General features: G+C 47.9%; 1 protein-coding gene across 1 annotated transcript in view; it reads left to right on the top strand.

Moving 5' to 3' along the window:
• LOC142243179 (serpin B6-like) overlaps positions 1-14,425 on the top strand; it is a 36,586-nt gene extending 22,161 nt beyond the window's left edge. Inside the window, exon 8 of the mRNA XM_075314819.1 lies at positions 13,807-14,425. Coding sequence (XP_075170934.1) covers positions 13,807-14,211 — 405 coding nt within the window. The 3' untranslated portion in view covers positions 14,212-14,425. The remainder of the gene's footprint in view (positions 1-13,806) is intronic.
• The last annotated feature ends 2,552 nt before the right edge of the window (positions 14,426-16,977 follow it).

The following is a 16,977-nucleotide window of genomic DNA, read 5'->3' as shown; positions in this document are numbered from 1 at the left end:
GAGGAGTTCACAGTCCTGGAGGCGGGAAAGAGAGTCAGATAGTTTTGGAAGCGAAAGTGAGAGGAAGGAAAGTGGTAAAGGAGCGGACAGAAAGTGGTCCGGGTGTGTGGCCCGGACGGAACAGCAAGGTTGGCAGACGGTGGTGACCGTCTGCAGGAGAGGCCTATTGGAGCTAGCCGTAAGGACCGTGGACAGGTGGTGGCCCGGCGGTACCGGACCGGTACGCAAAGAGAAGCCAGCACCATCCGGCAGGGGCTTACGGACTCCGGCAAGGCTAGGAGTCGCTGTGAATTTGTCGAATCCGTTAGTGAAGGGAACCTCCTGGGTTTCCCAGCAGCCAAGTCCTGACAGAAGGCAACAGTCCAACCGAGAGAGGGAAACACAGTCACCGCCAAGACTAAAGTTCCCAGGGCCAGAGCCTGCGGGCAAAAGGGGCTCCTTCAGCAACCTTCAAGCTGGGGAGCGGGTTACCGGTGGGAACCCATTGGAACCGTTTACACTACACAGGTGCAGGGAAAGGCAGTCACCATCAACCTGCCGGGAGGAGAAACACTGCAGCCGTCTGTGGGACCCGTCCATCCAGCCGTTTGTTTTACCGGAGACTTTGTGTACATCATTGGCTGAGTGAGTACCACCGTGCCGTGCGGCACAGCGCTGCCCCGTAACCCGCCTGCCATTCATCCCTACCCCATCACCGGGCCCCAGGACAACCAACCCCCTACCCACGGAGGGGAGAACCAACATCCAAGGTGCTCCCTGTCATCGCTCCCGGGATCCCCATCCAGAGCAGCGGTGGTGCCACCAATCTCACCACAACCGTGGGTGGCGTCACGGACAATATCAAATCTCCACAATCAATTCCCCCTTTTCACTCACGGGCGAGGAACGCCGCTCGAGTCCCCGGGATCTGGCCCACCGCTCGAGCCACCACCGAGCAGCAGCGGCCGGACCCGAGCAGTGGGTGAGCGCAGCGTCCCCTCCTCCACCCGCGACAACTTGGCGTCACGAACAGGATCTTACCGCTCTGCCATCTGGTAGAGGTGCGCCTTGTGACCGCCGGAGGTGTCCGGCTGAAAAATTTGAGAAGCCATCATCTTGGGCGCAAAAAATTCCCGCTCGAGCATCTCCTCGAGCAGTGGAGGCGCAAAGGCCAAAACCCCGCCCCTGTAGAGGAGGAGCCCGAAAGAGACTAAGGGGGACTGATGGCGTCTGGCCGCATGTAGCCCGCGGCTATAAAAGCAGGGACGCCAGGACTCTGCAGCGATACCGGGTTCCTGGAAAACCTCATTGCCGAGATGCACAGTCCCACTACCAACGATGAAGCCCCCGCACCCGACACGGCAACGTGGCTGAGAGACCAGACCGCCCCGCTGAATAACCGTCTGCAGGCCCACATGCAGCTCCTCCTGGAGGAGTGGGAGACCAACATGGCGGACGTGGTGGCTGCTATGCGGAGACGCGAGGTGGAGGAGGATTCGGAGGAGCAGGTAAGAGACCCACGCCCCTGTATTCCTGAGGGATCAGCCACTGTGGCTGAGGGGCCCGGCCTGTGCCCGCTCACCCTGCCTCCTCCCCCGCTACCCATGTTAGTGGCTGCCGCCCCGCCACTAGGCCCGCTACCCATCCCACCGGTAGCGACACCCTGCCAATCCGCCCCGGCGGACCGACTGGCTGCAGACGCGCGGGGCCGTCCTGAATCGCCCCTGGGGGAACCGCCGAGATCGCGGCCCCTTAATGAAGATGTATCAGAGGCCCCGGCCAGGATGGCACCAGGCGCTGTGCTCGAGACCGGGACCGTGGCGTGGATGAAGGCCAGAGTAGTCGAGTTCAATCAGCGCCAGCAACATCAGATATATCTCATGATGGAGCAGTGGACCCATGAGGTGGAAATGCTGGTTGCAGCTGCCCCAATGTATGGGATGGGAGCAGAGGTGACGAAGCCGATGGGTAACCCACGTCCCCATGTCCTACCAGGACCGGCTACTGCGGCTGGGGGGCCCGGTCCTGTCTCGGCCCTCACGTCGTCCCTGCCGTTACTCATGGGGGCACCTCAGTGTTGACCAACCCGATCTGCTACCCCGTGTTACTACAGCTGAATCTGATGTGCTGGATGTCGGTGGCCTGGAAACTGCAGCAGCTGGTGGCAGTCCGCCTGGCGCGGGGATGAAGGATAACGACTCCGGCCCCGGCGCCAAGCCCACTTTTGCACCCGAGGAGGCGAGGGAGCGTCTCCGCTATGAGGGAGAACCGGTGGTTTTTTACACCCCGCGCACCGGTGGGAACGGATACCGAGCACCCCTCTCACAGCAGGCCTGTCACTGCATGTTCGATATGCTGGTGGCGGAGGATGGGGCCGACACCGAAGAGTCTGAGTGATGGCAGCGGAGTCCCGTTGCAAGTTGTCCCCGTTGGGACCACCAAAGTACCACTTGAAAGTGTTAACCAATGATAAGTGAATGATAACCGAAGATGTCAAAAGATTAACAAACCTGAATAGAACCGGCCGTTGCCGGCAACTGTTGTCCCCGTGGGGACTGTTTGCAAATTATGCGTAGAAACTGCTACGGACAAGCCCGAGAACTGGCAGGGCAACCACGAACTTGTGGTCTGTAAATAAAAATGTTGTTTTATGGCTTTACCGTTACCGCCTCCGGAGAGGCTGATTTGGAGGATGGGCCTGGAGGGAAGTGATGGCCCAGGCCCGCCACTACCGCAACCGGTGGCGATCCTCCGGGGGTTTCAGGGGTTCCCCATGGACGTGGGTCCCCTGAAAAGGACAGAACCCGCTCGGGTAACTTGTGCTGGACTGGGGTCAAGGGGTGCTGCCCATTTGCTTAGGGGCAGTATCAGGGCCAGGTTGCTTGGGTGGGAGAGAGCGGAAGCCGTTACCATTAGTAACGTTAAGAATGTGCCTCCCGATGTGGGAAGAAGTTAATATACTTGTAACCTGTTTTACCGTTTATCTTTTCAGTTGTGAAAATAAAACAGGTGATGGACGGCAGCCCGCGGATGGTCTGCATTTTACTAAGGGGGAATGTGGCGCCCTGGACAAGCCAGGACTTCACAAGCACTACACCAACACACCCTACACTCCCGGTCAGGCACACCAAAGTCAGACAAAAACCCTTGTTCCCTCCCTCCAGGGGCTGATGTTCACACCAGGGGGTGGGCCAGGTGGTTGGTCCCGCCCACCGAGTAGTTCACAGTCCTGGAGGCGGGAAAAAGAGTCAGATAGTTTTGGAAGTGAATGTGAGAGGAAGGAAAGTGGTAAAGGAGCGGACAGAAAGTGGTCCGGGTGTGTGGCCCGGACGGAACAGCAAGGTTGGCAGACGGTGGTGACCGTCTGCAGGAGAGGCCTATTGGAGCTAGCCATAAGGACCGTGGATGGGCGGTGGCCCGGCGGTACCGGACCGGTACGCAAAGAGAAGCCAGCACCATCCGGCAGGGGCTTACGGACCCCGGCAAGGCTAGAATTTGTCGAACCCGTTAGCGAAGGGAACCTCCTGGGTTTCCCAGCAGCCAAGTCCTGACAGAAGGCAACAGTCCAACCGAGAGAGGGAAACACAGTCACCGCCAAGGCTAAAGTTCCCAGGGCCAGAGCCTGCGGGCAAAAGGGGTTCCTTCAGCAACCTTCAAGCTGGGGAGCGGGTTACCGGTGGGAACTCATTGGAACCGTTTACACTACACAGGTGCAGGGAAAGGCAGTCACCATCAACCTGCCGGGAGGAGAAACACTGCAGCCGTCTGTGGGACCCGTCCATCCAGCCGTTTGTTTTACCGGAGACTTTGTGTACATCATTGGCTAAGTGAGTACCACCGTGCCGTGCGGCACAGCGCTGCCCCCGCAACCCTGCACCTCGCCAGGCCCCGTAACCCGCCTGCCATTCATCCCTACCCCATCACCGGGCCCCGGGACAACCAACCCCCTACCCATGGAGGGGAGAACCAACATCCAAGCTGCTCCCTGTCATCGCTCCCGGGATCCCCGTCCAGAGCAGCGGTGGTGTCACCAATCTCACCACAACTGTGGGTGGCATCACGGACAATATCAAATCCCCACAATCAATTCCCCCTTTTCACTCACGGGCGAGGAACGCCGCTCAAGTCCCCGGGATCCGGCCCACCGCTCGAGCCACCACCGAGCAGCAGCAGCGGCCGGACCCGAGCAGTGGGTGAGCGCAGCGTCCCCTCCTCCGCCCGCGACACATACACATCGTACCTTTCTCTAGAATTGCACGTCAGATTGTTCATCGTACCCGGGGTAGCACACATCGCAGTGTGTGACACCCCGGGAACGATGAACAGATCTTACCTGCGTCCTGCGGCTCCCGGCCCACAATGCGGAAAGAAGGAGGTGGGCGGGATGTTTACGTCCCGCTCAGCTCCGCCCCTCCGCTTCTATTGGCCGGTTGCCGCGTGACGTCGATGTGACGCCGAACGTCCCTTCCACTCCAAGAAGTGGACGTTCGCCGCCCACATCGAGGTTGTATGGACGGGTAAGTACGTGTGACGGGGGGTTACTTGTTTGTGCGACACGTTCAACAAATTGAACGTGCCGCACATACGATGGGGGCGTTGCAAATCGCATACGATATCATATGCGAAATTGCAACGTGTAAAGCAGGCTTTAGAATGAATAGTCAATATATTTATTGCAAAACTCCTCTATTGCAATGTTACACTGACAGGAGGCCTATTGGCTCCTGCCTTTGGTACGGGCTCATGGAAGACCTGGGAACCACTGTTAGACCCCTGTCTGCAATGTCAGATTATTGACATAATGAGGATACATAACAGTGTTGATGGGCTCACCAGGGGAGCCTTTTATGTAAAACCACTTTGATTTTGATATCTTACTGATGGCGCATTCTAAGAACTACCAGCTATAATCTAAGGCATCTCCAGTTCTAGCTCTTGAAGCATGACAACCCGCTGTAACATGCAGCTGACCTCTCATAAGGTTAGAAACTGCTATCACTTTGTAATACTATGGGCTCAGAGGAAGCTGAAGGTAGCAGCATGATGGGCTCCTGGGATGAAGGAGCCAGACGCAATGTCCTCTTCTCCTGGCTCATATCTCTTGTACGTTCCTGGAACTGAAGGTCGATGTGGATAGCCAGCGATACTAGGTCATCCAGGGAAGATGGGACATCACTGGAGGTCATAATTTGAGCGATGATATTTGCTGCATCAGTAGAATTGCAAGAGACAACTTTGTGCGACACAGCCTAAAGCCGGTGGATCCGCTTACATTTGGAATATGGTCCTCAAATATGGGTCCAGTCCATATAATATTGCAAAATAACCTCAGCACTCAAGATTGTGCTGATTGAAAGGTTTGACCTTATGTCTTTTATTTCCCTGTCTGTTTTCATTTAGTTCACGTTGGTTCCCATTCCCTTGTTCATGCATTGTGCTGCCATCCTCTGGATTCTAGCATAACACATAACTTTTTGCCTCTTTTTATATCCTAATCATTCTGTCTTGCATTTTCAGTTTACCTCTGTTCCTATTCCTCTTGCTCCAATAGTGTGCTGCCACCTTCTGGTTTTCTAACATGTTACATTCTATCTTCTATTATCACCTTGTTTCATGTTCTCATTTAGCTCACCTCGGCTCCTATTTCCTCTTACTTTCAGACTGTACTGGAATCTTCTGGCTTTCTAGCACTACCACTTTATATTCTTTTCTCCCCATGACTAACTGCTATTATTTGGATTTTTGCGCTGTTAATTTTACATGTCACCACTCTATTGATGGAGAACTTTGCTATTATGCTGTCTGTGAATCCCAAATCTTTTAATCTTTCAAACCTGGTTAAGCAGCTGGCCTTGGCCACCCCACCTTATGTATATATTAACTGTAAACCTCCTCATTTTTCATTGTATATATTTACTGTAAACTTGTCAACTGCACTCTGATACTTTACCATCATCAGTATTGAATTTTTCTATTACTTTGATTATTGCACTTTATTTTTATTTCATTTATTTTATATTTATCCTAGCAGCTCATATACTAATGAAGGTCAATTAGATATGACCCGAAACATCCCATTTTTTTTTTTTATTCCTATTAAAAACCTTTCAATTATCATAATCTTGAGTGCCAAGGTTATTTTGCTAATGTTTATGATCAGTAATGACCATGACAGGATGTACTGCCCTCTCCAAAAAAATTACGCCATTCCTCAAAAGCCAACTTTATTGCCAGGAGTTCTCTATTGCCAAAATCAAAATTCCTCTCAGCAGGATACAACTTTTTAGAGAAAAAGGCACACAGATGCCATTTTCTTGAAGACGATCCCGTGACATTATAGCCCCTACCACCACCTGTGATGCATCAACTTCCACAATGAACAGTTGGGTAACATCAAGCTGTATGAGGCCTGACGCAGAAGCAAAACTTCTCTTTAAAGCAGCAAATACAACATGAGCTGGATTAGACTATCTGGAAAAGTCTGTCTCTTTTCTGGTCATATGCGTTAAGTTTAGCCACTAATGAAAAATTCTTGATGAACTTACAGTAATTGGTTGGCGAAATCAAAAAAACCACTGCAAACCCTTCAGATTTTCAGAAATATCCCAGTCCAGGACCGCCTAGTATTTAGCAGGATCCATACGAAAACCGGTGGATGATAGTACATGGCCCACATATTGAATCTCCTGAATGGCGAACATACATTTTTCCAACTTTACATAGAGTTTATTCCCTAGCTCAGGCGGATAAATTTAAATGTCATCCAAATATACCACCACAAATTTATGTGCCAGCTGTCGGAAGATGTAATTTGAAAAATGGAGAGAGCAGTGGTCAAACCAAATGGCATCAAAAGGTTTTCAAACTCCCCCTCTGGGGTATTAAAACAGTGCTCACTGGAGCCTTCAGTAGTTTAGAAATTCTGTAACCAATGCCATCAGTATGTTTTGCACTGATAGTGATGGGTGGACTCACAGATAACCATAACCAGGACTGTCGGGTCTAACCAGGTTAAAAAAAAAAACGATTCCGGCCCAGGATTGATACCGGATGTCTGGACAGACATTGGTCCCCATATAAGCCTATGGGGACCAGAATCCAGTGATTAAAAATTTTGGTAGAAGGGATCAGGGGATAGGACCAAGCGGGATGTACTTACCGAGGCTGTAACTGGTTCCTGGAAGCTCATTCACTTTCGGGGCCGCTCATTACCTTCATTTCATATACACTGCTTTCCCTTCTCCACCGGCATCTGTGATTGGTTGCAGTCAGACACACCCCCCACCCTTAGTGGCAGTGTGGCAGCTATCTGGTTCCAATCACAGACACTGTACGCATCTATCATGGTATAAAAATAAACTAAACTAAAAAAAAATTGGCATAGGGTCTCCCTTATTATGATGCCCAGCAGAGATAAAGCCTATGGCTACAGGCTGCATCCCGCAGCCATGCGCTTATTTTAGCTGTGTATCAAAATAAGAGGAACTGCATGTGGCTTTTTTTTTAAATTATTTAAATAAATTGTAAAAACAGCAATTATGATACCCAGCCATGATAAAGCCTGATAACTGGGAGCTAATATTCTCAGGCTGGGGAGACCCATGCTTATTGAGCCCCCCACCTAAAAATAGCAGCCTTCAGCCTCCCAAGATTGCTGCATCTATCATCCATTAGATGTGAAAATCCCAACACTTTACATAGCTGTTCCCTATTGCCCTGGTGCAGTGGCAATTAGGTTAATAAGGTGTTAATCACAGCTCCCAGCTGCCACTAAGTGCTAGATTAGTATTGGGAGGCTTCTATGTGACCCTCCCCATTTCTAATCTGTAAGTGAAAGTAAATAAAAAAAAAAAAATCCTTTATTTGAAATAAAAGACAAAAAGCACCCTCTTGCACCCCTTTATTAACCCCAAAAATACCTACGAAGGTCCAACATAATCCACAAGAGGTCTCACGATGATTCCAGCTCTTACAGTGAAGTGACAGTGCGCAATCATGGAACATGGTGGCCTGCAGAGACTGAGCAGCGATGAGCAGTTACATCACTCAGGTAAGTTGTGGGCTAAGCTGGAGGTTCCCACAGCCCTCCATCTGTGATTACAGGTAACCTGACCTCAGGGGACCTCAATGAACTCAGTGACCCCACCTAAGGTGAAGTCACTGAGTTTAATGAAGTCACTGAGGTCACCTGCGGTCACAGGTGGACGACCGTGGGAGCCCCCAGCTGAGGCTCAGTCTCCGCCTGACGTCAACAGCAGGAAGTCATGTTCCATGATTGCACTCTGTGACCTCAGATGTATCCGAGCTGGAATCATTGTGGGACCTCATGTGGATTACATCAGACCTGGGATGTTTGTATTTATTTCTTTTCACTTACAGATTAGTAATGGGGATCACATAGACACCTCCTATTCCTAAACAAATGCTTAGTGGCAGCTGTGAACTGCGATTCATCTCTTATTACCACAATTGCTACCACACCAAAGCAATCGGGAAGAGCCTTTAAAGTGCTGGGATTGTTGAATATAATGGATCTGACAATCCTGGGCTGCTGCATACTGCATTTTCAGGCCAAGGGTCCCAATATCCATGGGTCTCCTTAGCCTGAGAATACGAGCCCCCAGCTGTTGGGCTTTATCATGGCTGGGTATCAACATTGGAGTGGACAGCACACCAGTTTTGTAAATGATTTATATAATTTTTTAAAGAAAAAAAGCTGCATGCAGTTCCTTCCTCATATTTTGAAACACAGCCAAGATAAGTACACGGTTGGGGGCTGCAGCCTTTAGCCGTAGGTTTTATCTGTGCTGGGTATCATATTATGGGGCAACGCTACACCGATGTTTTTTAATTTATTTTTACACCACGATATAGACCCGCAGCCATGGGGTGTGATTGAAAGCATCTGACTGCAACCAATCACAGATGCCGGTGGGTGGGGAAAGCAGTGCATATGCAATGAAGTGAATGAGCAGCCAGGAAGCAGTTACAGCCATGCCGGAGCCTCGGTAAATATAGCAAGCTTGCTTTATTTTTTTTCTTTATTTTGCCTTTATTTTTTGTATTAATAATAAATAATAATAATAATAATCTTTATTTCTATAGCGCCAACATATTCCGTAGCGCTTTACAATTCAGGAGGATCATATACAAACAAGTAACAGTTATAGAAATACAATATTTAGAGGGGGAAAAAAAAATACAACCCTGCTCGTGAGAGCTTACAATCTACAATGAGATGGGGGGAGAGGCAAGGTTCAAGTGCTTATTTACAATGACAATCCAACCATCTCACGGAAATGGGGCTGGATAATGGTTTCCTGGACCAGTGGGCCCGAGCCTTGAGATGCCTTTGGGTGCCATGGAGTTTGATGTGGAGCTATGTTGTGAGAGGTTGTAGAGGGACTATGTGAATCGAATCTGATTAGGGAGTGTGATAGGCCGCCCTAAAAAGATGCGTCTTTAGGGTGCGTCTGAAGCTGAGTAAGTTGTGATTTGTCCTAACTTCTTGGGGTAGAGCGTTCCAGAGGGTTGGTGCAGCTCGGAAGAAGTCTTGGATCCGGGAGTGGGAGGTTCGAATTAGTGTGGATGTTAGTCGAAAGTCGCTTGCAGAGCGTAGAGAACGGGTGGACTGATAGACAGAGAGGAGGGTGGAGATGTAGGGGGGTGCTGCACTGTGGAGAGCTTTGTGGGCGAGAACAAGCAGTTTGAATTGGATCCTATGATATATGGGCAGCCAGTGCAATGACTGGCACAGAGCAGAGGCATCCGAGTAGCGGTTAGCCAGATAGGTGACCCTGGCTGCTGCATTAAGGATTGACTGTAGAGGAGAGAGTCTAGTTAGGGGGAGACCAATTAATAGAGAGTTACAGTAGTCCAAGCGAGAGTGGATCAGGGCCACGGTGAGGGTTTTTGTCGTTTCCATTGTGAGAAAGGGGCGGATTCTAGAGATGTTCTTGAGGTGCAAGCGGCAGGTGCGGGCAAGAGATTGTATGTGGGAGGTGAAGGAGAGATCAGTGTCAAGTATAACCCCCAGGCAGCGGGCTTGCGGCCTAGGACTTATCGTTGTGCCACACACAGAGAGGGAGATGTCAGGTTGAGGAAAGTTGGAAGATGGAGGGAAAAGAAGAAGTTCAGTTTTGGAAAGGTTAAGTTTCAGATAGAGAGCAGACATGACATTGCAAACTGCAGTCAGGCAGTCACTGGTGTTCTGTAGTACAGCGGGGGTGAGCTCAGGGGAGGAGGTGTATAGCTGTGTGTCATCAGCATAAAGATGGTACTGAAAGCCAAATCTGCTGATGGTCTGACCAATTGGGGCAGTGTAGAGGGAGAAAAGAAGAGGGCCAAGGACTGAGCCTTGAGGGACCCCAACAGTGAGAGGAAGAGGAGAAGATGTGGAGCCAGCAAATGATACACTGAATGAGCGGCCAGAAAGATAGGAAGAGAACCAGGAAAGAACAGTGTCCTTTAGGCCGATAGAGTGGCACAAGTGCTGGATCCGGATCAATATTCGGAATTCCGGGCCCAGTCCTTGGGTACCTTTTGAACTCACGCGGGTCTGGACTTTTACAGTCTGGGTATGCCCATCACTACTGATAGATTTCAGCTGGTGTCATGACTTTTTTCAGCTCTCCTTATGCATGTGTTAAATATTTTGGCTCTATGCACTGGATAAGTTGTTTCTGACATCGGGTGGGAATTTCACGTCATTAATACCTATAGAAATATATATTTACTTTAAAACAAAATTAGAAACCCTATAGTGGCCACTTAAATAGAGAGTCAGCTCTACTGAAAGTAATGAGGTCCTAAGAAAAAGTGTATTGAACTGAAAAAACAAAAGCGATAATAAAAAAAGAGTAAAAAAAGAGGTCACTCAAAACAAATTCTAAATGGTTGTTTGTCCATATATAAACCACATATGCGTGTGCATAAATACATTACATGAAATGTATACAAAGATACATAACTGCATCAAGGGCCCACGTAAAATACAAAAAAAAAAGTGATAAAGCAAATGATACATGCAATGCCTAAAAGGATCCACAAGGTGGCAATGGTGCAAGCAAAAAAAAACTTAAATGGGACCTTTGGATCTAAAAACTGGAAAACTACAGTACGTGTATATATATATATATATATATAAACAAACAAACTGTCAGATGCACAAAATAAGATAATGCATGGATTGCAATGAACACACAAAGTGGGGTACAAAAACAGTTGACCACACAAATGCAGAATAACACCTAAACAATATTTTGTAAAAAGTTTAAAGATACTGCATATGAATGCTAGTAATCCGAATACATAAAGAGTAATACTCTGAGGTGTGAGCAGGGAGAGGACCCTCTGGGCCGCCACACAGAGTATACCTGAGGGGCATGACTTTGGCGCACACCAGGTTTTCATCAGAACCTCTGATAGTGAGGGTGGATTTGGCTGCCTTTAGCAATCAGATGCCACTAGGTGCTGTGAAAGCTGGCCCTAGGGGTATGGACACTGACAGTCTCTAATAAGGCAGGTGCAGCCGGGATGGCTGATGCGGCAGGCTTGGCCAATATGGAACGATGCAGCAGGAGCAGCCGGAAAAGCAGGTTTGGCTGATATTGAATGATCCAGCAGCGGTGGCCTATACAGCAGGTTTGGCCATTATGGAATGATGCAGCAGGAGCGGCGGTACTACAAAACAGACAGATGTAAGTAACACAACAGCACAGGGGAAAGGGACCTGAACAACTACCGCAGCAACACATTTCTAGGATTAGTCCAAATTGCCCAGGCACCTCCCATAAAGGGAGGGTGTCTTAAATACTTAGTGCCTCTCTGCCATAGGCTGACAGGCACATCTGGGTTAAGGCACATTCGCCCTTTGAGAATAGGTGCACCCACCCTAAGTGTACTCCCAGGTGACCTGTGCGGTATATGCAGGCCATGAGAGCTGGCAGCAGGGACCAGTGACAAAGCAGCCAACACTGAGCGGCCGGGAGGGTGAGTGCGCCGGTGTCCCCACCAAGGGAGGGAATACTGGCTTACAATAAGCCTAAGGAGTGAGGATGCTGCTGAGGAGACTCAACCCCGCTTGTCGAACACCTTGCGGAGTGCCTCTAGAAAGATCTGCATGTTCTAGATGATAGGATCACTTCTCTCCCATAATACATTGCCCCAGGCAAGAGTCTCGCCAGTCAGATGCCACATCATTAAAGCAACTTTGGCCAGGTCCGAAATGCAACCCAACCATCAGCAGTGCTTCACAGGCAGCCATTGAGATCTTCAGCAGGCCCATGGTTGTTACGGCAACCCACCAGCATCCTGCTAGTTCACGGGAAGGAGGTTTATGGGCATAACCGCACGTCTTAAATGCAGATTGACAGAAGATTTTGAGGAGTTAACAGCAGTAATCATAGCTTAGCTCCAACTGTAGCTGATACAGGCAGATGCTGCTTGTGCATCAAAGTTGGCATCTGCTGGGTATGATGGCGGATCAACTCCAGAGCTCACTCCATACACAGGCACTTACCAGAAGACATACCAGTACATCCTCTTTTGGGAATGTGTTAAAACAGAATTCTGTATTTTTCAGATTATAAGACGCCCGTAAATTTGAGAGGAAAATGATGGGTGTGTCTTAAAATCCGAATGTAGTTTACCGGCAGGTGAAGTATGAGCGCTATGGTGGGGGCGGCTGGCTGTGCAGGCGGCTGGCTGTGCAGGCAGCTAGCTGTGTGGAGCAGGGCAGTGCAGCAGGTGTCCCAGATGCTCTGGCTTCAAATAATGGCCCCCAGAGTCGGCGTATGCACAGATGGAGCTCTCGACCTGTCATTGAGCCAAGAGCTCCATCTGCACACGCGCCAACTCCGGGCGCCATTTCTTTGAAGCTCGCACCATCGGCAGAGCATCTGTGACACTCGCCACACCGCCCTGCTCCACGCAGCCAGCACAGATCCCCACCGCTGCCAGCATAGATCCCCACTGCTGCCATCTCAGATCCCCACCGCTGCCATCTCAGATCCCCACCGCTGCCAGCACAGATCCCCACCGCTGCCAGCACAGATCCCCACCGCTGCCAGCACAGATCCCCACCGCTGCCAGCACAGATCCCCACCGCTGCCAGCACAGATCCCCACCGCTGCCAGCACAGATTCCCACCGCTGCTAGCACAGATTCCCACCGCTGCTAGCACAGATTCCCACCGCTGCCAGCACAGACCCTACTGCAGCGTCTGCAGCATAGTCCTACTTCAGCACCGCCCCTGCCTCCTGTGACCCTGCTCCCCCACCTCTGCCACCCCCCTTCCGGTAAGACACCAACGGATTATAAGATGGACCCCTTTTTTTTACCTTTTTCATCTATAAATTTGCAGTGCGTCTTATAGTCTGGTGCATCTTATAAAACGAAAAATACTGTAATCTTTTCTTGACACCTTTTCTAAAGCACTGAATCTGCTGATATCATTGAAGCAACTACAAATAGTGTGCTAGACCACTCATGACTGTCCACTGTGGCTTGTGTAGTGCGGTCCTGAGCCATAAAGAGAATAAAAAATTAAGCATTTTGTCTAAATGAAGGCACCCATTGCCAACGCTTTACTTATCGATGCCCCATACTCAGGCCCAGAGTGGTGTATGCCATGATGCACCTAGAAAACTAAATAGGAAATAAAAGTCCTTGAGATTTTGTTTTATGGGGCTCATCTGTACTTTCTAGAGATATTTTATTATTCAGTCCCTTTCAGTTATAATTTATTGCTTAAATAAGGATAAGTATATTATTATCATATGAAACCTCAAAGATGTTTGATAACTTACAATTCTTTTCTATAATTAGCTAGAAAAGGAGCTGAGCTATGAGAAGCTGAAAAACTGGATCAATCCTGATATGATGGATAAAAGTCAAGTGGAAATTGATCTCCCGCGTATTTTTCTAGAAGAGAGCTATGACTTGAAATCGTACCTCACCGAGATGGGACTAAGTGACCTTTTCAATGCAGATAAAGCTGATCTCACTGGGATATCGGAGAAAGGCAACCTATATGTATCCGAGATGTTTCACAAAGCATTTGTGGAAATTAATGAAGAAGGAACAGAGGCCGCAGCAGCTACTGCCGGCATTGTGACGGCCAGAATACTCCCGATCGTAGAAAAATTTCATGCAGACCACCCATTTCTATTCCTCATAAAACATAACGAGACAAATGCCATACTTTTTCTTGGAAAATTTTGCTCCCCATAGAATATTTCAGAAGGATTACAAAACTGAATATGTAGCTTAAAAATCCAATATAATAACATATACATATCAAAATAGTATAATTTACTATGCGGATATAAGCATCAATAACAAACTACAGCAATTTACTAGTTGCTTACATTTATCGCTATTTTGTATATGCTTTCAATAAATCTTTATTTCATATACTGCAAAAAACACAGTATACCAAGGTTTTCCATCAAGCTTTTTTGGCAAAATGTTTTGTTATAGTTTTACTTAACCCTTCCTTCAACTTCCAAATCAATTCATATCATCTCTACTAATTACTTCAGGATGTTTTCAGAGTTTTTTTTTCTGAAAAAAAAATCCATGTTCCAAAAGCACATTAATGCACTTTCAAAAAACTTAAGCATAAACTTATAGTTCAAGTGATCATTGATCATTCCAAATGTAATATATCTAATCACGAAATCTGCTTATTTCTCCACTTATGAGAAAATTGTCATCTCTACCCTCTTCTGAATTTATCATCTACTTAAAAAAAAAAATAGCACAAATCAAGATAGACACTCGTGGTGTCATGTGCACATCACATTACAATTTATAGATATGACAAGATGAGTGAGGCAAGAGTCAAAAGGAGACACAGAAAGATTGTGCTAAGCTTTCTAACAGAGCTGGACTCACAGTCACACAGCTCAGTACCGATGTATAATTTCTGCCATGCTGCTTTTTCTCTATGAATGCTAAAAAAGGAATACAGGAAAATAATCCCGCTCTGTAAAAGAAATATCATAGGTACTAGCCTCCACCCCTCAGCTCAAAGACAATTGCAAATAAAGAGCTCGATTGTACAGATGTCACAATGACTCTGGGATGGTGGGGAATAGGGGTTCCTAAGCTGTTTCTCAAGCTAGGGGGCCCTATGCTATCCCTAACCTCAATGATACTCCTGCTGGTGGAGAGGCCTGAGTCTTTGTCCTGGCCCTGCTTCTGACCAGTCCTCATCTGATTCCCCCTCCCCCAGGGAATGATGAGACATGAGTGTAATGAAACCCACAATTTAAGAGACAAAATAAAACCAAAACTCTGTCACACAGCTCGCACACACAAAGGTAAAAACAAGAAGAGATTCAGGAGGAAAAACAAGAGTAGGAAGGACGCTACAAAACAGGGGTGAACTCCACAACTGCAATAAGCAAAACTTTCCCCAGTAAGTAAGGGACACCACACCTCACAGACCAACATAAAACAACTATAGCTGACATAGGTGGAAAGTTTCAACCAGCATAAATAGGGGAGCAGATATTATAGGCCTCCTCATGACATGTGATCAAAAGAGCAAGCAAACCAGCAAGGATTAACTCTTGCTAGCCTGCCTATGAATCAGCACACAGTAGGTTGACACCCGAGTCTACCTGTATTGATCCCAGACACCAGAAAAACCATCCTGCGGTGTGTCAGAATCTGCAAACTCCAACGCCGCCAGGTCAATTGACGAATTTGATGCAAAACTCAGTGTGACAGCAGAAAGGAAACCTGTTGAAAATGCATGATACAAGTCATATAATGGCAAAAAAAAGATTATTTCAAAAAAGCTACTTGAAAGATCAGTTCCTTTTTTTTTTTTAAAGAGAATTTTTTGTGTATGTGGTATTTTTTTCTGCTTAAATTCATCCAATAGACAAAATTGAATAACTTTCCTCACGCAGAAACACTTCAAATATTGACATGTTGCTGCTTTTTACATGTAAAAAAAAACAGCATACGCACTATAGACATGTTTGTATGAAGGCAGGGTGCACAGCCAATCACTCTGATAACAATGCAAGTAATACCAATAAACAATGAAAGGAAAAAAAGGAGACACTGCACATGCACAGAGAGCACACCCAGATAAATATAATAACATGTAACTGTTATTGTTAGACCGAAAGCAGTAAAAACAATGCACAATACCAAGGGACAGAACTCCAAAGTACACAGGAAATACAATTGCAACCCAAGCAAAGTAGCCAATAAGAAAATGTACAAATACAGAAAAGAATACTTACAATAGCCTATGTAGAGTTGCAGGGAGCCTGACCTGTGGGAGCAACAGTCCATAGAAAGGCATCTTCCTAGGGACTCTTGCTCCAACAGGTCTCTCTGCTACTCTAAAGGGTGCTTTACACGCTGCGACATCGCTAGCGATTGCTAGCAATGTTGTGCGTGATAGTACCCACCCCCGTCGTACATGCGACGTGGTGATCGCTGCCATAGTGAACATTATCGCTACGACAGCGTCACACCCACATACCTGGTCAGTGACGTCGCTGTGACCGCTGAACAATCCCTCCTTCAAGGGGGAGGTGCGTTCGGCGTCACAGCGACGTCACAGCGGCGTCACTAAGCGGCCGCCCAATAGCAGAGGAGGGGCGGAGATGAGCGGCCGAAACATGCCGCCCACCTCCTTCCTTCCTCATTGCCGATGTACGCAGGTAAGAAAATGGTCGTCTTTCCTGGGGTTACAAAATGAATACAGATGCACACTAAATGCCATCAATGTATAAGGGAACTCTGGTACTGCATTACTGCTATATGAAAAAATGAGATTTTTAGTTTATGAATTGGCTAATGCATGTAAGCCCGGAAACCAACGGCAAGGTAAATCTCAATATTCCGGGTCCCTAACTAAAATGCCACTATCTAGGTTAACAACATCCATGTCTGGGCAGCTAGACTAAAAAATCTAACTTGAAATGCCACTATCTGGACTAACCTCCATGTCTGGGCAGCTAGGACTCC

The sequence above is a fragment of the Anomaloglossus baeobatrachus genome, chromosome 6, assembly GCF_048569485.1.
Source record: "Anomaloglossus baeobatrachus isolate aAnoBae1 chromosome 6, aAnoBae1.hap1, whole genome shotgun sequence".
Classification (NCBI taxonomy): domain Eukaryota; kingdom Metazoa; phylum Chordata; class Amphibia; order Anura; family Aromobatidae; genus Anomaloglossus; species Anomaloglossus baeobatrachus.
Note: the sequence above shows the minus strand (reverse complement) of the source record. Positions and strands in the feature narration are given on the sequence as shown.